The sequence below is a fragment of the Aspergillus pseudotamarii genome (assembly GCF_009193445.1).
Source record: "Aspergillus pseudotamarii strain CBS 117625 unplaced genomic scaffold BDV38scaffold_76, whole genome shotgun sequence".
NCBI classification, from domain to species: Eukaryota; Fungi; Ascomycota; class Eurotiomycetes; order Eurotiales; family Aspergillaceae; genus Aspergillus; species Aspergillus pseudotamarii.
Window position 1 is genome coordinate 131137 of NW_022475090.1, and position 21534 is coordinate 152670.

General features: G+C 46.7%; 7 protein-coding genes across 7 annotated transcripts; 4 read left to right on the plus strand and 3 right to left on the minus strand.

Annotated features, from left to right (window-relative positions):
• Positions 1–806: 806 nt before the first annotated feature.
• BDV38DRAFT_200469 (ankyrin repeat domain-containing protein) lies at positions 807–2052 on the plus strand. The gene is made up of 2 exons (XM_032052442.1): positions 807–985; positions 1038–2052. Exons 1-2 carry the CDS (start codon positions 910–912, stop codon positions 1964–1966), a joined length of 1005 nt encoding a protein of 334 aa, XP_031908886.1. The 5' UTR covers positions 807–909; the 3' UTR covers positions 1967–2052.
• Positions 2053–6655: 4603 nt separating this feature from the next.
• BDV38DRAFT_200478 (POT family-domain-containing protein) lies at positions 6656–8968 on the minus strand. The gene is made up of 5 exons (XM_032052443.1): positions 8883–8968; positions 8265–8807; positions 7955–8214; positions 7296–7895; positions 6656–7209 (listed from the first exon to the last, which is right to left on the minus strand). Exons 1-5 carry the CDS (start codon positions 8884–8886, stop codon positions 6790–6792), a joined length of 1827 nt encoding a protein of 608 aa, XP_031908887.1. The 5' UTR covers positions 8887–8968; the 3' UTR covers positions 6656–6789.
• An 813-nt stretch (positions 8969–9781) lies between these two features.
• BDV38DRAFT_260314 (uncharacterized protein) lies at positions 9782–11121 on the plus strand. The gene has a single exon (XM_032055898.1). The coding sequence runs from the start codon at positions 10025–10027 to the stop codon at positions 10769–10771; it is 747 nt and encodes a 248-aa protein (XP_031908888.1). The 5' UTR covers positions 9782–10024; the 3' UTR covers positions 10772–11121.
• On the minus strand, positions 11119–12100 carry BDV38DRAFT_260315 (uncharacterized protein). Its single transcript, XM_032055899.1, has 3 exons — positions 12077–12100; positions 11250–11999; positions 11119–11196 (listed from the first exon to the last, which is right to left on the minus strand). The coding sequence occupies exon 2, from the start codon at positions 11754–11756 to the stop codon at positions 11523–11525; it is 234 nt and encodes a 77-aa protein (XP_031908889.1). The 5' UTR covers positions 11757–11999; positions 12077–12100; the 3' UTR covers positions 11119–11196; positions 11250–11522.
• A 1775-nt stretch (positions 12101–13875) lies between these two features.
• BDV38DRAFT_287422 (uncharacterized protein) lies at positions 13876–14355 on the plus strand (the record flags this gene model as incomplete). Its single annotated transcript, XM_032060863.1, has 1 exon — positions 13876–14355. One exon carries the CDS (start codon positions 13876–13878, stop codon positions 14353–14355), a length of 480 nt encoding a protein of 159 aa, XP_031908890.1.
• Positions 14356–17381: 3026 nt separating this feature from the next.
• Positions 17382–19799, minus strand: BDV38DRAFT_287423 (major facilitator superfamily domain-containing protein; the record flags this gene model as incomplete). Its single annotated transcript, XM_032060864.1, has 14 exons — positions 17382–17423; positions 17478–17535; positions 17593–17803; positions 17852–18007; positions 18062–18221; positions 18270–18334; positions 18391–18748; positions 18802–18883; positions 18946–19028; positions 19084–19176; positions 19243–19324; positions 19384–19436; positions 19495–19575; positions 19647–19799. The coding sequence occupies 14 exons, from the start codon at positions 19797–19799 to the stop codon at positions 17382–17384; spliced, it is 1677 nt and encodes a 558-aa protein (XP_031908891.1).
• Positions 19800–20894: 1095 nt separating this feature from the next.
• BDV38DRAFT_274833 (Dabb family protein) lies at positions 20895–21291 on the plus strand (the record flags this gene model as incomplete). Its single annotated transcript, XM_032057912.1, has 2 exons — positions 20895–20993; positions 21064–21291. The coding sequence occupies 2 exons, from the start codon at positions 20895–20897 to the stop codon at positions 21289–21291; spliced, it is 327 nt and encodes a 108-aa protein (XP_031908892.1).
• Positions 21292–21534: the final 243 nt, after the last annotated feature.

Genomic DNA, 21534 nt, shown 5'->3' on the forward strand with positions numbered 1-21534 from the left:
TGCCTCGCACCTTCACACCTTTGCTACCCTGCTCAAGCAAGCAAGACGGCAGTAAGTCTGGGTCTTCGGTTTGTCTCGGCTGTCGGAAGGGCGTGTTTGAACGGAGTCCGAGGTAGTTAGTGGGGACATCGGCAAAGTAGTCTGAGGTTTGTGCTCCACCCCCGAACAAGAGATGTCCTTCACGCATTTGCACGGACAGGGGTTCTAGTGTCGGAGGCAAAGGTGCACCGAGGGGATAACTACGTATGGCGCCACGGTCACGCTGTCTATATATGTTGGTGTTGACCTGGTGCTGCCCTGCGTTTCCAGTTCCCGTTAAAAGCTATTCAGCCAGCCTTAGTCAGACACCTTCACACAAGCACCATTGCAGTTTTGACAAGACTATTTGTTACCTTGGCTAAGCAGTGAACAAGCAGAGGGGCGCGGTTCCTCCCGGAAAGGCTCCGTGAGACATCCCGTTGAAGAGCTGCAGCTTAATACGAGGTGCCACTGAGCCAAGGTCATGATACGAGGGCGGTCTTCCTGTGGCTGTCGAGCTGGATTCAATTGGTCCGCTCAAGTCTCTTCGAAGTTTCTGCAGCCCGTACTTTTCACCTTCCCATTGTACTTTTTGCCGCTCTCTTGTTGGAGATCCATTGCCATTTTGGAGGGTAATAACGAGAATACGACTCCCTCTCATATTAGGTTTCTTCAGGAATACCATATTACCTTCAGTAATGCTTTGTTACTGAGGCTTGGCAGCCAGTGTTTTCCATTTAGAAATGTGTAAGAAATTCTTCTCGGCGCTTGCCGTTAACTGCGCTGCAACTGCTGATTTGGTGGTGCCTTGATCTATATAATCCCGGATGTCTCCTAAAACAGTCACCTAGAAGAGCAGACACGGACTTCTCGTTCACAGCTGTAGCCAACATGGGTGCGCCTCACGAAGAGATATTAGCCCTCAAAAAGCGCCGGGAGCAAAACCGAATTGCACAGAGACGTCACCGTATGTGCCAACCGTCGAATTGCTTCTATAACGCCCATCTAATCTGAACCAGGAGATAATGTGCGAAGGCGATTGAGAGATCTGGGCCTCGAGACTCCCAGTCCAGTCTCTTCCAGACAAACGTCACCTTACTCATCGAGAGACCGTACAGTCACGCTAAATTCTCAGCCGAGCCTCAGGTCAACTGACTCATTATCGTTCGAGGCCTCCATTTCTGGCACAGATATGTCGCCATTCGATGCGTCTTTGAAAAGCCTACTACGGCCAGATGGCCAAATTCCACTCGCTGAGATCTCATTCCCGACATACTCCTCGTCTATCTCACCATCATCCTCCGCTGGTCTACTGTCAAGTTCGACGTGTTCCAGTCAGAGGACGTACAATGATCTAAGAGATCCTACCTCCTCGCAGTCTTTCTTTAATTCAGCATCGCTCGCGGTGCGCCTGGATGAAAGTAATATGCCGTGCGGTGAGGGTGATAATCCCATTCCGCAGGAGACAAATGTCCCACGAGCTCCAAATCTAGAGAGTCTATCTGATACTTCGACCCATGAAGCCTACACATTGACCTCGTCCACAGTTGGTGAACCAATGAACTCAGAGGCTCTTCCATTAAGCCGAGTCCCACCACATTGCAGCACGCCATTTCCGTCACGGGTACACCCACGATGGACCACGCCGCTACATATGGCAGTCTCGCAGGGCAACTTTTCGGTGATGCGTCTTCTACTGAGCTATGGAGCGGACCCCAATGCGATCAACAGCGAAGGGGCTACGGCTCTCCATGTTGGAGTAATGAATGGAAATTACACGATGGTGGCCGAGCTGCTCCAGCGGGGGGCCGATCCCACTCTTACCAATGCGGCGGGCTGGCTTCCCCTTCACCACGCCGTCCATACGGGCAATGAAAGTTGTGTACAAGCACTGCTTGAGGCCGAACAGCTTGTTCATTGTCCCACATCAGAATTAGATGGTTCTTGAATGACCACTGCAGGGCGATCAGTCACATGATACATGCGTTCGTCTCCCAGAACTGAGTAGAAATGAATAAACTTGTTTTGTTATGCCTTTTTCCTCTTGTTTGCCTTTCCTCTACCTCTTGCCGATGACGAATTCTCTCCAAAGCCAGCCCACTGAGGGGGATTCCAATCCATGTTCAGTACTCCAACTCCATGCTTGGTCCAGGTTAAATATATCCCTAGCGTCACGACGGACCGATTTTATTTGACTGCTGTCCCTCCGAAGAGCCATTGGCTTATTGTCGGGTCTAGAACATTTTGCTTTCCCAACTTAGGTCCTTGCAGGATTTCTTTTGTAACGCCAAGGCTCGGTGGTCGAAGTCCCTCCGGGGCGCCGACTATCTTATCTGATATACGCCACACGTAGCTTAGGCAGCGACAGTTTCTCTGTTAAACCCCACTATTAGCAGCAAATACATTGGTTCCGGTGATGTAGCCCCACTGGATATTGTCGTATCAGTCCTATCCCTTAGGTGTGACTTGGCAAAGTTGGCGTTTACATACGCGGAAGATCGGCAACATTCCCGTTCAATTCATCCGACTTAATGTATAATAGTTTCATCTTGACTATAGCTGAGCACGATCAAAATCCTAGCACATCTATCTGTTACAATATTGTGGTTGATATTCTGTACACCTCTATCACATTTTTGTGGGAGCCGCCTTGCGTTCGTCCGTCTGTGGATCTGTCCGAAGGTGGCGAGATCCGCAAAATATATAGCGGAGGAGAGCCAAATGATCATCGCTTTTGTTTAACGATAGGCAAAAACAAGGTATCAAAACATCCTGAACTGCCAAGCACGTATTATAATATCATCTAGTGGGAGGACAACTTGAAGGGCATCTTTCCTCTGCGCACAACATATTGTCCTATGTTTCTGTTCACGACAAATAATCATTGAGCCCCTGGGACGAACGTTGACTCTGCATGAGTCAAGAGAGCCATTGATCGACTTGAGAAATGATACACTGCCATGACTCACCATGTAGAAGACACACTGACTAACACTTTGCCAAGTCATGAGCAACGACATGTGAAAGGGATTTGTATAATTAAAGCAATCCCGATGTATGCTTGGTGGTTTTATGGTGAATTTTATCTATGTAGGCTTGCCATCCTACTCGGGGAAGCACTCCTCCACGGACATGATTATGGAAGGATAAATGAATTATTCTTCTTCACCCGGATATAGAGGGATTACGTTACCTTTGCGTTCCACAAGCTTTCAATCTTCAAACCATCCCGTCCAGTCATCATTGGGTCGTCTTTCTCAAGCAGCGAAGGATACACTTTCATGGAGCGCAATGGGCTGGGTGTAATGGAGTAGCTATTGTTGAAAGAGATGTGCGAATTCGCTCTCTGGGGCAATGCAACCGACTCATAGCTCCTTACTAATGTCACTAATAAAAGTTGTCTGGAGGCTTCAGGGGGAAAATGAGGCGAAACGACGCAGGAATGAGGTCTCTATGAAGGATTAATTGATACCGATCAAAAGAGCGTGCTAGATAGGACCAGGTTGTGGGGCATCTTAGTATATGAGTGGTTTGGGTCCAAGTCAAGTTTGAGATCATGGAGGTCATAAAGGGAGTAAAAGTTAAGAGGAAGTGTTGCTTGCTTCCCCATCCACTGGACAGATCTCCACGATCACCATGTTATTCATTTTGATCTAATGGCATGCCACATACTCAACCACAGCTGTAGTGTGAGTGGAGCCAGATAGGGGGTTGATCCGAGAAATGACGATACTATGTACGCTACCTAGTGCCACAAGATACTCATATTCGTTGTTTTCCATTTGTGGTGATCGCCACGCCAGAGATGTTGGGACAACTCGGTTAACTATTCAGCTGAGCGGGTCGATGCTCATCATGGCATGCACTCTACTGCGCAACCACTCAGTCATTCGGTCTTTAACAATCCAGAGAGCGAGGAGTAGATACAACTGTTGGTCCTTGCGCATCTTGTAAGCAACTCTCACTTGAGCCGTACCTAAACGCGTCTAATTTAATACAACCTTTGGCAAAGGTCTGCCATACTTAGTAACTATCTGCCGAACTCATCCTTTGTAACGACGGGACATTACTATTCATGGATTTCACACCATCAGCACTACCATGGTATTACCGACTGTTGCGGGGATTTGGAAAAGGAAATATGGGCCGCTGGATTTGAAGAATAGTGTGCTTAACTGAAAGGTAAAGCAATATCCCGTGTGCGTTCTACATACACCGAGAGGTGACCATTGCTCGGGCAGCTAGTGTCAGGAATATAATTTTATGGGCATGTAAGAGCTCAGGTACATAAAAGAGCCATCTGCGGATATATTCTAGCAGCTAGCAATTCGCCACCAAATCCAACTCTCTGTTTGCCTTGCCTGCCGCATGACCCTGCTCCTTCTCTGACGGTCATCCTCGGCTGGCATCCTCGAGGAACTGTCCTCTCCTGTCTAGCTATGGGTGTCCCTGCTGACACATGCCTTTGCTTCTACTATTTTGCACAAACAAACGAACCCGAGTCTCCGCGTGACATTGAGCGGCGTCCTTCTCAAAACATCGCTTGCAGAATTGGTTGCGGGCCACGAAGTCTCAGCCTTGCCAACTGCCTGAGTGGCTCCAAGATCTGCTGCTCTTGCTCTGATGTCATAACCTTGCCTCTGTTGTAGCTATGTTCGTTGTTTATCCATTGGTCCAGGCCCTGAAGCCCTTTCACACTTTGGAGAGTAGCACACATATCCACCCATCGCGTAAACCACGAGGGATGCTGGGAGTCATCAAAAGTTGTCACATGGTTAGCGATGTGGTAGCAGAGTTCGATACATCTTATCGAGTGATATTGAAAAGATGATAGCATTCCCCGCAACTCGGTCAAAATAAGAAGGTCATCTCTATGGTGCGCTATGATGTTGGTGGTGTTGATAGAGGCCAAGAGGGTAACTGCCTCGGTATAACTGGCATGTGCATATGGGCGTTAGGCATAATAATGTTTACAAATAAAGATAGACCGCTTTTGTGTCACGGCTCTAAGGCTTGACTCACATCTGGCGGCATACCACAAGAAGATTGGAAGTTTTCCACAGTGGCAGTCGTTCCCTACGTCTTGACCCGCTCGGCACATGTACAGTACACCCATAACATGAGGAGTTGTCACCGTTACTGCACCGCTCCGGAGTGTTGCACTTTCTGTCCGGACAAGAGCAACGGATCTGGCTGGACACGTCATGGCGTATCAAGTGAATGGTCTTCGTACTGGACGCAAGCTCAGGTCGTTCGACGTATCTCGATAGTCACTTTTGCTAATAACAAATTTTGCGGCTGCCCTTTGGTCTTTTGAATCTCAATCATCTCAGCAGGTTGGGCCAATAGTGATTTCTCGGCTGACTTATTGTCCGGCGACATGTAGGGGATTGAATACACAGAGCAGCTCTTAGAGAGCGATTTAATAAAAGTGAGTCGCATTTTAGGAGTGATGGCCCATAGTGGACAGGAGGACAATTGCCATTCTTCAAGTTGTTTGAGGGGACTTCGGGTTTACAATTCGGCTTAATGGGGGCTGTGGGAGGTGGCTATGCAGCCTCGCTTCTTCCAGAACTTGCGAGCTTTCCCTTATCATCAATATCCCTCGCAACGGACTCAGCCACGCTGAACAGTCCGGGATATATAGAGTTCAATGGTTCTTAATATCAACCGAGTGCGTTATTTTCAGGGTGTCCTCTTTCCTCGTGGTCACCGAATGCGGTGAACGAGGTATACTGGAAAGGATTACTAGGTACGAGAATCAAGAGTTGCGCGAGCAAAGCAACACGAAAGTCTAACCATGAGCCCATTGCTATATAACGTATACTGCGCCATAGCAATAGCTCCGAATGTAACAGCCCTATCATGAAGGACCAATACTGTACCATCCATCACGAACAGCGTACATGATATAGGAGACGAGTGAAGACCTGGTTGTCCACCAGGACTCTTCTGAACGACCGAGAAAGTTTCAGATGCGCACCAAAACATCTGACCTATTCGACATAAGTAGGAACTATCACCATGGGGCTATCGGCAACGATTGTATTTACAGTAGTAACTTGCCATCCATTATCAACGCGCTGGGTGATGCATCCCGAATCGTCGAAAGTACAGGTATCACCTTATCAGGGTTATCTAACCGAAGCCTCTCGAATGGCGTTCCACATTTCGCCCTGTCTCCGCTTCCTGCGAGGATTTGCTCTATCCAGTGCGATGGACGTTGACAAAGAATATACAGAAATGTCTACCGGTAAATTTCGGTTGACATATTGTTGGATTGTCAGATCTCATCCGAGTTGATTAGTAGTATGTAATCCTGAGGGTGATATTGTTCTGCCCGAGTAGGCCACGGAAATCATTGGATAGAGGCGGGGAAAACTGTCGTGTTCGAATTCAACTTGTCCAGTTGCACTGGTGATATAGTAAATGCTGGGATGAATTGCGGAGCGCTGAGGGTCTCTAAGGAGAGTATGTATTGAATTTCGTGTAAGGTGAAACATGGTATATCAAACGTGATAAAGTGTTTGTGGAAATACTCGATCCTATCTCGGCAGAGGACGTTATGTATATATATACCTGGTAGAATACAAAATTATGGTAATATACATATCAGCGCAGTTCTATTCCGAACCTACAAATTCATTGACCCTAATCCGAAACATTATTGTCAATGTATCAAAACGTTCGAAATTGTCTCGAATACTATTCTAGCCCGGCCCCTCTGAAGAACATCCATAGGATCAAGTCAGAACTTGGGCTACCTGGTTATTACTGTTTCGGTGAGATGCCAAACTCTTCATTCTCAGCAATCGCAGGAGTTGGGTTGGTCGTTCTGTTATAGGAATTCTCCGTGAATGTGTTTCCGGTACCTTCAAGCACAAGAGTGGGCTCGGCATCCTCGCTCAGCATGTATTCTTCCTGGTCGATGTGGCGGAACATGAAGTAGAAAATTACAGTGAGAACGCCACCGACAATGGAAGGACCGCCGAATACCCAGGTGAGATATGGATCCTTGACAACGGCGGAGCAGGCCAGCCCTATCGCATACGCAACGGCGGTGTTGAGTAGGTTGATGGCCGAGACCAAGCCACGCATGTTCTTGGGGGCGCGTGAGTAGGCGATACCGTACGCTGGGACATTGACAAAGAGTTCAGAAATACCGCCAAGGGCATAGGGTATGGCCATAAACTAATATTCTCGTTAGCAATCAATTATCATGTATGCTCTCTGCTTTCGATTGACTCAAGGAGGCCATGGAAACATGAAATACATACCCAAATGCTGATCGGAGCCACCAAAGAAACTCCGTCGGCATCCACGCACGTGTCAGAAGATCCGTACTTGCCGCAGGGTCCGAGCTTGTAGGCGTAGTAGTTAAGAACAGTGTAGCCTACGCCACCAATCGAAGACAAGGCAAGTCCGGTGGTGATCCGCGCCACAGGGCCATATCGAATATGGAGACGACGCAGCAAGGGGTACAGCATGTAGTTGAGGATGGGAGCAAAGCAGATGATACTCAGCGCGTTGAAGTTACTGATGACGTCGTTAGGCACGCCGTTCGTCGTCAGCATGGTCGACAAAAAGCTTGCAGCGTTACCCAATCCGTTGTCATTGATATACTGGATAGGGAAAAAGCAAAAGATCCCCGTCGCCTGGAATGTGCGGCGGACATCCTCCACAAATTGATCGTTCCAAGCAGTGTTGATATTCTGGCCCTTTCCTGCGATTACTGACGGCTTGGCCGCGTCCCAGAATCCATGGCGTCCAATACGAAAGACACCACCACGACGGAGGCAGATGCCCAATACTCGGACGACATTGAGCAGGTCACTGCCGCCAGGAGGGTGTAGAACGAGACGTTTCCGTAGCCAGAGCTAGCACAGAATTAGCCACGGTAGCAGGTCAGTTATCGAATGGTCGACCGGGGACATACCAAGAGGACTGGGAGCGGAAGATACAGAAACAGCGGCAAGATAAAAGCCAACCACCACCCGACGTACTTCTCAGCATAGGAGGTAGCGACTTGCATAAAGCCACCAATATTGATCAGCAAATAGAACCAGAGCATGGCACGCTCGGTCGTGACCTCGGGGTCGACGATAACCTTCTCGCCGTTCGGCAGCAGCTTCGTCTTCGCCTTGGTCGTGGGCATCTGATCCAACAAAAGGGGGGAGACGTTGGGCTTAAACATGGCTGGGATCATTAATACTGCGCATCACCGTCGCCAAAGAGGTAGAACGTACCGGCACCGACCGACAACATATACAAGGAAATGAAGAAGGGCGCTTTCGCACCTCCATTCGCCAGCAGAGTTGGTGCGGTCGCCCCAACCATCAGGACATGAGCGACACCAAAAACAAAGACACCCCAGAAGATCATCTTGAAGCGGCCCGTATGCGCATCCGACAGGTAGCCGAACACCATTGGAAGGGCATACGCCAACATGCTAAACGACTGGTTGACGGCGTTTGCCTTGACCGTGCCCATGCCCAAGGCGCCGGCGGTCTGCTGCGTACCCCGCGGAGGTGCACCGTAGCCATTGCCACCCACGGGGAGGGGACGATTGATGAAGTTGGAGATAAGGCCCGAAACACCCAAATACGAAGCTCGCTCGGAGAACTCGACCGCACAGATGAGATAGGCTACCAGTGGGAGCTTGCCCGGCACACGTCGCAGAGTCGCCAGCTCTTCCTCGGTGGGCTCGTTCTCATCGTACTCGCCAGCCGCAGGCGACGTTTCCTCTATAGCGGGAATGGTGGCCTTCTCGTCATATGGCCCCTGGGAAGCTGCATGTGGGTGATCAGTCTGGTCCCGAGACAGTATTCCACTCGTTGTCGTCAAGATTGCACGCCAGCACTTACCCATTCTGTAAATCTGCCTCTACCGTAGCAAGATACAACATACAGCATACAGCGTATAGACGCAGCAAAGAACAGAAGCAAGACAGAGAGGGAGAGAAAAAAGAAGAGAAGGTGACCGAGTTGGGAACGGATCAGCGGTCCCCCTGGGCCTCTTTTAAAATCCCCCATCTTTCCGCTCGACTGCCTTTGTTGCCCCGGATGTAACTCCGGATAGATTAACCAAGGCGGGGCAGGTATCTCACGTCCAATTACAGGCACGCGAAATGAGGGCAACCTGTTGACTTCATTAACTAGAGATAGCGAAGGGCCTATCACACCACGAAGAGGACCGATAAGCTTGCCATTCATAGCTAAGCACTACGACTAAGATAGTTTAGGGCTTGGCACTAAGCTATGGCGTCATCCTCTGAGTGGATTCCTCCACCATATGTGCGAGATAACGTATATTGCCCGTGTGGGACCGGATGTAACCCTAACCCACACCAGTTCCTGAGCTTCAATAACTCAATCTTCGGAAGCATCCAACGACGGTAAATAGCGGTATCCGAGGTTGATCGGTAGAGACCCGTAGCTGTTGCAACGAAGTTTGACACCAGGGGACAAGAGGCACGCGCTAGTTTAGTGGTATTGCGTGCGTGCGTGCGTGCATGTGTGTGTGTGTGTGTGTGTGTGTTGTCACTTCTCGATATCTGGTTTCTCATGCTGCGATGGGATGTATCCTGGCTCGGTTGACAAGCTTTCGACCCTGCATAACAGGAGATCCTCCGTTTCATACCGAGTCCATGTGTCATTGGTCCAGTAATCGACTGACTGACCCCACCCCTACGCTGTGAAGCTTGACTTCAAATCACGACAGAGACAACGAGAGAATGGCGGCCAGTCTCAGCCTGCCAACGTTGCCTTTTTCCACATCGCCTTCCCGTTTATACGAGGGCACCGGGGACCAATTAGAAACCTCGACATTGACTCAGCCACTTTTGACTTCACCCCACATTTAAGGTTTCGGAAGTCACGAGAGGCGAGAGACATCAACTTTGCTCCGTCATCACCGCACAGCTTCACCAGCAGATGCATAGCCCTCTCTCTCCATCGTCGTCGGGTGTGGACTTCCATCTGCTCTGATTTCTCACCGCGTCGACGGCATGTACAAACGAAGTGTTTTCACCAACATCACTCCGCTCCCATCGTATATCACACGGGAGACGGTCGTGGAAGCCCTCCATAATCACTCGGAAATGATTCAACTTAACCCGTTGGTGATCCGCCATGAGCGCTGTCGCCCGCCACCGTTTGCGCCGGCGGATGAGTTTCATTGTATTTGGTACGAGATGACCGACCGAATCTCGTATCTACCGGGCGGGCTAGTCCAGGGAAATGTGTCCTATGCCGGGTGCTTCTACGATCTCCCGCGGGGTCTCCAGACGCATGTTTATGCCCCAACCGGCTTGGACATCCGAGAGAAATGGTCCGTCTGTGGAAATATGCCCGGCGAGCCGCGAGAGCCCGTCGAGTTGGGCATTCCCGATGCACCCCGAGAAGGGTTGTACCTGCGCGAAGATGTCAACATGCGGTCGCAGATTTGGGCCACGGCGTTTGTGAAACGGACCCTCAAACGGGCCCACGCGGTCCTCGTGGACCGGTTGGTGATCAAGGCGGACCTGGAAAAGCAAAAGAGGGATTCACTATCAGCATGCGCAACCGACTCGTTCATGGGAAAGCCGACAGGCCTACCCCACGATCAAAAGCCGATGCAACGTGAAGACGATTCAATGTCGCCGCACCAGGATCGCTGGTCGAGGGCCAGCGACATAGCTGAAGTCCCTGGGTCGCTGGAGACGGGACAGAGATCCCATCAGCGACCAGGTCACTCCGTCTATGAACTCGAATAGGGATAGCTACATGCTTGCAGAATGACTCCTCGGTGCCAGTGCATGCATCTATTGTGCAACGGGCAAGGTACTGTAGGGATCTCGTTGGGGTCCTGTTATTGCTATGGAATTGCGTAAATTGTTACGAGAATATTTCAGCGTCGAAGTTCATATATTAGTTTGACAAGAGGGCCAGGAATGGACCGCGATTTGTATCGCTTACCAAAGACATGCATCTGCTGGATGTAGTCTTCTAACTAGTAATGCATGGGGAAACAATGAGTGTCCATTCCACCCGACGTACCAGCCATGGCTATGTGTGCACGCCGGCAACATTGGTCTTTAGAGTTTTTTTTTTTTTTTTTTTTTTTGGACCCAAATAATCACAGACTTGGATTTGATAAGGCCATGGACTGGCCCAAGATTCCCCTTAATGCCCCATGGAGGTTAGTAGAGACCCGCTAGCCGATAACAACAATAGAGATAACGAAAAGGGAAGATAATAGGACATGGAGCGTTATGTGCTTGAAACAACAGAGCCATGCACTTTGATGTTCATGATGAAATCGTATTCGTCGTTGGGGATCTGCGAGATTGAGGGTGATCCCGTCAGTCGGTCACAACTACCTGCTATGTTGGCCATGCCATCTAGAAATGCAAGCTGCGCCTTTGTTGCGTCAAGGAACCCTTCAACAGAATTCCGGTCGGTGACCTCAATTCGTTGACAAGACTCATGGGCTTCCAGTGTGGAATCCAGGGATTCGTGGAGTTGCTACAGCGGCTTCGAGTTGATGTCGGTAATAGACTTCGACAAAATCCATTCATACTTTAAACCGCAATGGGTTGGATAACGGGTCCAGACCTTGGACCCAGAATGGATTCTGCTGAAGTCTAGTCGGTGATGCCTAGCGATGCCCCGCGAAAGAAGGAGCTTTGCGGTAGCTAAGCCTATTCCTGACGCAGCACAGGTCCCTATAAAGACCTTATTAGCCAAAGAAGCTGCCATTTTGAAGCATTGAACCGATCTGATATATGCTGTTGTTGGAATGCGCAAATGATTCCGGAACTTCGATTTAGTCCGCCGTAGTGGAGCTTATCCGCTAGGTATACCGGAAGTGGTAATCACAGGTTGTCACTGCATTGGGCGGACTGGACCTCTGAGGTGTCAGACTGATCCTTTCGGACACCTTGTGGGATCGTTGGGCCTCTCTGTATAGTTGCAGAGACGATGAGTCTTCCTTAGCATGGTGTGAGTTTCCTCTTGTAGAAGATAATCCTCGAACTTCTGTTTACTGGAATACTGGAAGCATAACTTATTTGGAAAAGATTTTGGCAGGCTTGCAAAAGATCTCGTTCTCCACGACGAAAGCTAGTATAGGTAATTTCACGGCCTAACAAGATGCGTTAACTGTACAACTGAATCGAGCTATCTTTGCAATAGGCTAATACAGAGGGGAGAAATGTCTTGGAAATCAGCATACTATTTCGCTTCTTGGATCCGGAAGTTTAGCGACTATGGGTCGGGGATGGGCTGTACAGCGGATTCACCCTGGCAGTAAGTGGAATAATAAGTATAGCTGCGGTGAAACTTATGCTTAGAGTACTGTTAATTACCCTCTAATAATATATTATCAGTAAGGAATATTGCTAAACCTAGTCTGGTTTACACTCGCCTGCGTATCGATTGGGGCTTTCTCTTTTATTAATACGGGAAGCCGCGCTAATGTTCCAAACAAGCTTTGTCCGTGGCACAAACAGCAGAAGAGACTGATGTTCTGTGATATTTGAGATAGCATATACTAACTAGGTAAATTATTGTCGGGAATATCCGGGTACTCCTGTCTCAACTCCCAGCTTTGTATCTATCTCTTTAGTTATTTCGGGGATCTAGGTTAGTCCGGGAACGTTTTATTGCACATTCGGACCTTGTATGGAGGAACCTTGAATCCGTGCGCAGTATACCGGGCGCGTCAGACTCACAGCCTTTCCATTGCACCTGGCACTGGAGTTTGTCATGGAGCACGCGTGAAGCCACAATATCCTCTATCTCCCATTTGTCCTAGTTGCACACATCGATCTCCTCTAACGCAGTAGCAGTAGTAGCTTGGGAATCAGGTTCAAAATTATGCATGCACCAACCCAGCGCCGCTTCAAACAGAAATGAAACAAGCTGTAGGCGGACTTCCAAGGACGAGGATATAAACTGAGTGCGGAGTGATGTGAAGTGTACTTATCGCCGCGGGAAGCAGTACGGATGCTTGCACTGCTTTCCGAGGCGTGTTCAATGTATAATAGGATCTAAAATATAATATATAGTATCAAACAGTATATATTACTCTGCAATATTACTATCTAATATATTCTTAAATTCTTATTCTATTTTCTAATTTTCTAACTACTCTATTCATCTTTTAGTGAGATCAGATTAATCTGGAAATACTCTATAAAAGTTTCAAATCTTGTGGGCATTGCCTAGTTAGGCCTAGCGCTGCTATTCTTACTAAGCGATATCCCACAGTCATATTGATAGAACCAAGTAATATAATCATTCAATCTAATCAACAAATTCAGCCTCCTTGATAGTTTGTCAAATCTATATACTGGGTATTAGATTAGATTAGAATTATATCTTTTTTACCGAGTCTAATATTACAGCTTTTCTCTCCAGATCTGTAATACTGAGATTTACTTTACTTCTTATTCTTGCTTGTTAATGCCGTTGAATATCACTGGTATATATTTATCGTTTCTCGAGGGATATCCAACGGTTGCACAGCATATTCAACCAATTATTTGCAAAAACCAACCAATGAATGCATTTCAAGTTCACACATTAGCAGAAATTTGTTAAGAGCTTTGGCAGGTTTTGGCACATAAGACAGCTGAAACTTCGTGATTGAAAAAAAGAATTCATAAGTTGAGACTTATCATGTGCAGGAGTTTCCACGTTCTCTCCCTTACGTTATTTCAGGGTACTTAAAAATCACATGACAGTCCTGTCATTGCTTTCCTATATAAACAAGTAACATATCCTATATTATAATCAAACCTGACCATCTCCATTTTACCTACCCTACAAGAATCCTTGAAATATTAAGACCCAATCTTCTAAACTAAAAGAAGATATGACTTGCCCAGCCCCGCCCGCCCCCAGTCGCTATGGCGCCGACCCCAACAGCCACCCTGACCAAAAAGAATTATCCAACATCATCAGCAACTTAAACTCCGGCTCTGACGGCAACGTTCCCTTTGTCATCGGCACCGATGGTGTTCTCCGAACTCTGACACCAGACTGCGATGTGATAGACGCTATTGGCCTTCCACCCCGACTGGTCAAAGCTTTTCTCGATCGGACCACATTTGATAAGGAAATAGAAGACATGTTTCGCGGAGCGGATGGAACGAAAGTGTCCCAGGGGCAGTGGTGGAAGCCAGATCCATCGTTATTACCGCCGCCGATGACGGCGGAGGAAAAAGCACGGGTCGAAAGAGATAATGACGAGAACAAGGAAATAATTCAGAAGAATATTAGGAAAATGGAAAGTGGTGAGCTGAAACCATGCGGAGTTATTATCCGGTCGGATTATGATATCAGTCCTAGGTAGAGAATGCTTGCCCGGTGCGGCAATTCTGACACTATATTCAACAGAGTGAGGTATTTTCTTATATCGGCGCAGTATTGTAGACATCAGAGAGTGCAACTCAATGAGATATTATCCATTACCAATCAGTTTCCGCTGTTAATTCATGCTAAGGTAGCTGACTGGCCATAAAGAACGAAGTATAGACCAGGAATACCCCCAGTGGGCCAGGAGCGGGTGACGCGGACAAGTATTACCCCCTGTCCAATATCCTGTGTTTCGCCGATACCCTACATAAGGGAAGGGAATCCTCGTAGCATCGAACTGGCTCGGGTAGAAGGCAATGTAGGGATCGCACCTGGAGTTACCTCGGAGGTTGTTGTTCCGCCTATTGTCTATTACGCCCCTGAGGAGCAAAAGCCGGATGGCTTCAGTCCGTACCGTGTCTTCCTGTTTCTTATAAGTACCCTAACTGCACCCCTAGATTATACCTCCCTCTCCTCTATTGCACTCATCTATATTTTCTTTCCTTGTTGCAATCTTTGGTTAGAACGTTCGCAATCACAATGCGCCTCTCGATCAAACAAATCTTTGTTGCCCTTCTTGCCACTGCTACTACTATATGTGCAGCTGCACCGGTGAGTGCCCCTTTGACGTATTTTACTATATTGCATATCCTCTGATATCTAGTCTAGATAGAGAAACTATTCTGGAGAGATTTGGTATTTTTCTTCGAAAGTATAAATCCGACAGACTTTATTTACTTGGGTGATGACAGGGTGCTGAGACACTTCAACAAATCGGGCACGGTTCTTAATTTTGTACCACTGAGCCCGCAGCAGATCAGCCAGGCACTTTCTGGTACTTCTTTACGTGATACCGAAGAAGACAAGGAACATCTTTGCCAAGTATTTAAAGGTATGGATAGTTATACTGTTAAGGGTCCAGCCCTTCTAAATTCTCTAGCAGAAATTTATCCAATAAACTTCCTTAACAATCGAAATCTATCAGAAATATCGGAAGTTCCGCGGTCTGGTCTTGGTCTGAACCCAAAGTAACATTGTATTTCTCGTCCTTGTACTGCCAAGGACAATTATAGAAAGTATCAAGGATAGACATATTGCTTTTTTTTAAAGACAATTCTTATAAAGGAGAGTACAAATAGATAGTTTAGGTATACCTAGTACTCCTGTCAACCAAAACTCCGATATCAGCCACCACTCTTAAAAAGAGTCAGAAGCCTAACTTCATTTTACTTTGGCCACAGTTTGTACTTAGCATCGGCAACCTATTCAATAGTGAATACATTTCAATATATGTTGACGCTGCCTAGTTAGGTCTAGCGCTGTTGTTCTTCCTAAACAATTTCCCACAGTTATATTAATAGAACCAAGCAATATAATCAATCTAATCAACAAATTAAGCCCCCAGGTCCTTTTATCAGATTATAAGCCTGGAAATCCAGAAAGATTATCTCTAAAATTAGACTGGTGTTTGGCCAGGTTGGGTTAGGTTAATGGGGTCAGTTATACCTAACCGCTAGGTTATAGCTGGGTTATATAAGGGACAGGTTCAGGGCAATTCTTAACCACCTAACAATACTTATATATGTTTTTCTTTCTATCAATAGATAGTATCTGGGCTTGTATTTACAAATCTTCAATTTACTATTTTTTATCTCTTTGTATTAAATTTATAGAGCATATATGCTTTTGTTCGGTCTGGGCCTACATGCTGAAGGGCATCAGGGATAGAAGGAGGCGGTGGAGGTCGAATAAAATCGGATTCAGATACTGAGGGTCGGGTTGAGGGTCATGGCGAGGTCTAGATGTGGATTATATGGCATAAGTAATGATGGTTTTGTCCCATCCAGCGTGCCTCATTTCAAGAACCATACCCAAAAGATCCATGGAATTCGTCTTCGACCGTGAAGTACACTTCTAAGCAAGGCTCCTGGCTCAAATTCCTCATCTCCCGTGAGGCGTAGTTACTAATATAATAAAAGATTGGACCCTTAACATATACTGCAGTTGTTACTTGTCTGGATATGGTCTTTGTCACCACCAATCCTTACCAATCCAAGCCCAGAACACTATAAAGCAGCATATCAGGTTCTTTAGTATCTATAAAGGATTCGGAATTTAGCTCTGCGGCTATATAGTAATGCATCCTTCGCAGATAACAAGAATAAAAAAGTTCACAAGGACATATTATTTAGCTATTTGGAGGCACCGTGGGATGGAGAGTAAATAACCAAGTAACTGTGATAATATTTATAACTAAAGTAGAGTTAGTAGCATTGGTTTAAGGAGCTAGATAAGGGATATTTATAAAAAGACTTCTAAAGGATTTATAATTATATCTAGACAGTAACCAACATGTGTATATTCTATGTAATAAGATATAGATAATTTAACTAGTTAATAAGGAGATTAATTAGTTGCAAACACGGCTTCGTCATGTGGACAAGTATAATTATTGGCTAAGGCAAGAGGCAGAGTTAGGAAGAATTCAAGTTAAATATTACCCCACCAACAAGATGTTGGCAGATGGCCTCACCAAGGCGCTTCCTAGGCAGAAGTTCAAGCTGTTTGTGAAGTAACTTGGGCTAGTTAATATCTCTGGGTACAAGAACGACTCAGGAGATCAAGATAGATAAAATTAATGCTTGGGAATAGTTTTATATTTCCAGGGTCAAGAGATGTTTTGAGCCTGAGGGGGGGTATTAGAATAAAGCTAGTCTATATTGGGACTTTATATGAATATATATACCCAATACTCCTTATAGAGTGATTGGGCAGAATATACTTCTGAATACAATCACTTCAGAGCCCCCAAATAATCAAACAGAAATCAACCCGACCCTATAATTTTACGAGATGGGAACGATAAATCAATACATGAAAGTTGTAAATCCCGTGGAAAACTTTCTTAGTGTCTGGTCCTCCACGATTATTATATCTTCAACTTTTCCTTCTCACTGACATATCCTGGATTCCGTTTGCCACCAAGGTTTTACAAGGACGTATGCAACTAATATATCCAATAGATTAAGCACCACCAGCAGCCACCTCCATGAAGAGTTTCTCGCGCTAAATTACAGTGTCAGCGCCGATTATAAAAATATGTCGCACTGCCGAACAAACCTTCAAGAACACCGAGAGAAGAACACCTATGCCACCGGCAACAATAAGCAGGATATAACTGTGGTAAAAGTTAGCGATAGACATTTAAGGTTAGCAAACTACAAATAAAACTTACACATAGTCAATAGCATCGACAATAACATCTAACGCCGCGGACTGCTCTGACTTAGTCAACGTGCTGAAGAATCCACTTGCAGTTCCGCCAATTGTGTTCTTAATGTCTGTGGTATCGGCGTTCGGAAGCAGGTTGATTAGGCCCGTAGTTGCTTTGTTCACGAAGATAGCGCCGGCCATACCAAGTGCTAAGACGATGCCTCCCAGTTGAGCTATTCTTGTTAGTCTTGTTTACTAAATAAACAATGCGGACTACTTACAAACCATCATAAAGCCAAGGGCCCATGGGATCTCAGTCTTCTTAACTTTAGCCTGGACAACGCTATATCCTGCTTGATTAAATGCGCCAACACCAAGGGCCATAAGAGAGGTGTATCCGTAGATAGTGCTGGCAGAGGTATCTTTTTTAACAGTGTCTAAAGAGGTCAGCGTTGGGATGAGTATTGCGATAATTGAGCATCTTAGCTTACACATTAATGCAGCGGCGACGAGTTCGAAAATAGAACCAAGGAGGTACCATGGAAGGTAATAACCGAATTTGGACAGCATGTGGCCGTTTGCAATGATGGCGAAGATAAGCACCATTACAAAGGGTAGAATGCGCAGCGAGGAGTGGACTGCAGTATCACCCTGCACGGTATAAGTATAATATCTTGGGAACCAGGGTTGCTATCTTACCTGAGTAAATTGGAAGAACAGGGGAATATAGTACACTGAAATAAACAATCCACTGCTGGCACAGGCTAGAACTTTATTAGCATCGCCAAGAGGTTGGAGTATTTTATACGTTTATACTCACTGTTAAGGATAAACAGAAGTAGTAGTGAACGCCTCTTAAGGAAATGGATCGGGAACAGTCTGTTTTCCTCGTTGCAGAGGATGTAGAAAGTCTGCTGAACACTAAAGACAACGAACAGAACGCCGGACACCACGAACAGTGCAATGGACGAACCGCTGCCCCATCTCCATTCCACTCCGCCAAAGTCGATAGCCATAATTAACGTAGCCAACGCACCGACAAACAAGACAATGCCGACCCAGTCGATATTCCTAGCTTTCTCTTTCGGGGTTGCATTGGGCATGGGCTCGAAGGAGGGCAAAAGAAATGCGTAGACTGGGGAAAACACTGCTCCAACAACCAGGTTGATGTAGAAGGCCTAACAGTATTAGCATGGGTGGACTTCTTGAAGCGGGCGATTTGCAGCCATACCCAACGCCAAGTCGCGGTGCTTTCGGCGAAGGCTCCTCCAATCGCTGGGCCGGTGACAGTTCCGATACCCCACGAAACGGCACTAGACGAGAAACATTACCGTGAGTATCAATATAGAGCTTGAGATTTCGCCGTGTTACTTACGTCAAACCAATGTAGAATGGACGTTCAGATACGGTTGTATTCACAGACAGCTGGGTCAAGACGCCGAAGTACATACCACTTCCCTAGGTTAAGTTAATATCCAGAGGCCTATGCGTTTATACAGGCATTTAAGCTTACTCCAGCGCCAGCCATAGCTCGTCCGACAATCATCCCGTTCATGTTTGGGGCAGCACCACAAAGAGCCGAGCCTGCCATGAAAAGAATAACACACTAGTACTCGAGTTAGCAATACTTAAACATTGATACTGCTTTATAATCAGGTATTCTTTAGCATACACCAACATAGAGCCATTTGGCATTGTAGGTTGCGTAGGCCTTAGACCAAGGCAGCACCAGTGCGGAGGAGGTAAGGGAGAATCTGCGAAGCCTTAGCTAAACTATCTTCTAAAATATTTTGTAGGACAGCCAAAATCATACCCCACTGAAAGCCAGGAAATCTGGTCGGCTTCTTGGAACTGGTTGAGAATAGCCTGTAGTTCATGATGGTTAGATGTACTAGAGATAGATATACCGAACAGGAATAAATACAGGTTGAATGTTAGCCACAATGGTATTGTCAAGCGCAAAAAGCATATGGCTGGACAGGATAGCAGTTACAACTAGGATCCACTATTGTTGGTAGGTTAGCATCTACCGTCCCCATGGTAGTGTGGGTAGTTCAGCTGGAGTTGGATACATACCTTAAAGCCAGTGATCGTCCTCACTTCCTTCTGCGGCTCCTCGACTGATGATTCGCGACCCTTACTAATTTGTGAGCTCGAGCTTGGGGTTTGTGAATCCGTCAAGGCGTCGGCGGCCCCGAGTTTCTCGACATCTTTCATACTGTCTGCCATTGTGGTGGAGGTGCTGTGCTGTGCTAGTTAATCGAGGGTATTGATGTACAGACTCTTAGTTTTTTAGTAAAGGAAAGTTAAGTTGATGTTGACTTACCGAAACATTCTGGCCTGACCGGTTATTTATTTTAATCCTAAAGAAACATTGGAACAGCAAATCCAGTCAGATCACTCCAACTGAACGAAGTAAGAGATCTGAAATCATTCTGGGTCGTGACTAATGAAGGCTCCATGGGATGAAAAAGGATGACAGAAGATCAACCAACCACCCTTTCTCCTCAGGCCCGCTTATTCCAGGAGAAAATTATGATCATATCCCCCTGTTTGCCGGTGCAACCCCAACCTAGTTCAGATCCACATTCTGGGATGCTATGGGATACCGACTGGGATGCCGACTGGGATGCCGACTGGGATGCCGACTGGGATGCCGACTGGGATGCCGACTGGGATGCCGAATGGGATACCTACTGGAATACCAAGATCGAGGTAGAATCCTTCAGTGTCGCCCGGACCAACGCCCGGGTCACCTCATCCCAACGGGAAAAAGCAGATCAGCTATTTCGCTATCCCATCGGGGCAGGACATTAGGCTGTCTTCCTGTCCTTGGCGTTCTGGACGGTGATAAGCACTGATTTAGCGTCTCCACTTCATATACTTAAGCTACCGTTGGCGCAAAGGTCAGCAACCTCCAAATCAAGACATTGTCGAATCCAGTGTTGGAAGGGAATCTCTTGGGCACTATTTTAGCAGAATGAGCTGTGGAAAGCTAAGGAAGCCGTATCTATCACGATGCTTCTTTCGGAAGGGGAATGAAAACGTGTCGCCATAGGTTGTGTTTCAGTCTATCTAGCGAAGGAGACGATAGACAGGGCTCGTGAATATCCTAACTCCGTTTTGGATACCGTGTCTAGTTCTACCCGCGAGGGTGTCCCCCCTAATGCTTGTCAGGTCCATGCATTTATAGAATCACACTCTGTTTTCCCCATTTGCTACCATCTACGAGACACTTATCGTACACTTTTAAATCCAAGTAACAACATATTCGACCCCATTCATCCTCGTCTGCTTCCCCTTCCAAAATCATATTTATTCGTCATGACCATCCACCGCATCACACTCTTCAACATTCCCAAACCAGACGACGTCGACATTCTCCTCGCCGAATATCGCACTCTTGCTCAAGAAGCAAAAAAGGTACACCTTACTCATCTTCTTCTCTCCACCGCTCCTACAAGTCAAATATTAACTTTTATACTGCTGATAGAACTCAGAGCCTTACATTGTGTCAGTCCAAGCGGGTCGCACACTGCCTGACGCGCGAACGAAAGGCTACACGCTGGCCGTCAAGACGACCTTTCGCAATATGGACGATATGAACTTCTATGATCATGACTGCGAAGCACATAAACGATTGAAGTCTGTTGCTGCACCCAAGAGGCATGGGGATGTACTTACGGCGTACTTTGAGGATGTGGTTGGGCTTGCAATTTAGATGATTGGCGGTGGACATCTGTAGTCATGTACAGAACAGTTAAGATTAGAAATGGAGAGAAATACGAACAGAAAGAGGGTACTAAGGAAGAAAATGACAATAGCCTGACGAATATCCCCAACCCGCAATATTATTGGAATGGGTCAAAAGGAACAAAATTGAACCCTCAGAAATAGAAAATATATATCTAACAAACAATGAGAAGATCCTCATAGGTAGTTGCTGGAATTCTAGCCACCGAGA

Excerpts from the sequence above, each read along its gene's own strand:
- BDV38DRAFT_200469 (XM_032052442.1), top strand. The coding sequence starts at position 910 with ATGGGTGCGCCTCACGAAGAGATATTAGCCCTCAAAAAGCGCCGGGAG. Across the intron at positions 986-1,037 it reads AATTGCACAGAGACGTCACC|GAGATAATGTGCGAAGGCGA; the intron begins GTATGTGCCAAC and ends AATCTGAACCAG.
- BDV38DRAFT_200478 (XM_032052443.1), bottom strand. Across the intron at positions 7,896-7,954 it reads TTCCGCTCCCAGTCCTCTTG|CTCTGGCTACGGAAACGTCT; the intron begins GTATGTCCCCGG and ends ATTCTGTGCTAG. Across the intron at positions 7,210-7,295 it reads TGGCTCCGATCAGCATTTGG|TTTATGGCCATACCCTATGC; the intron begins GTATGTATTTCA and ends CGAGAATATTAG.
- BDV38DRAFT_260314 (XM_032055898.1), top strand. The coding sequence starts at position 10,025 with ATGTACAAACGAAGTGTTTTCACCAACATCACTCCGCTCCCATCGTAT.
- BDV38DRAFT_260315 (XM_032055899.1), bottom strand. The coding sequence starts at position 11,756 with ATGGCAGCTTCTTTGGCTAATAAGGTCTTTATAGGGACCTGTGCTGCG.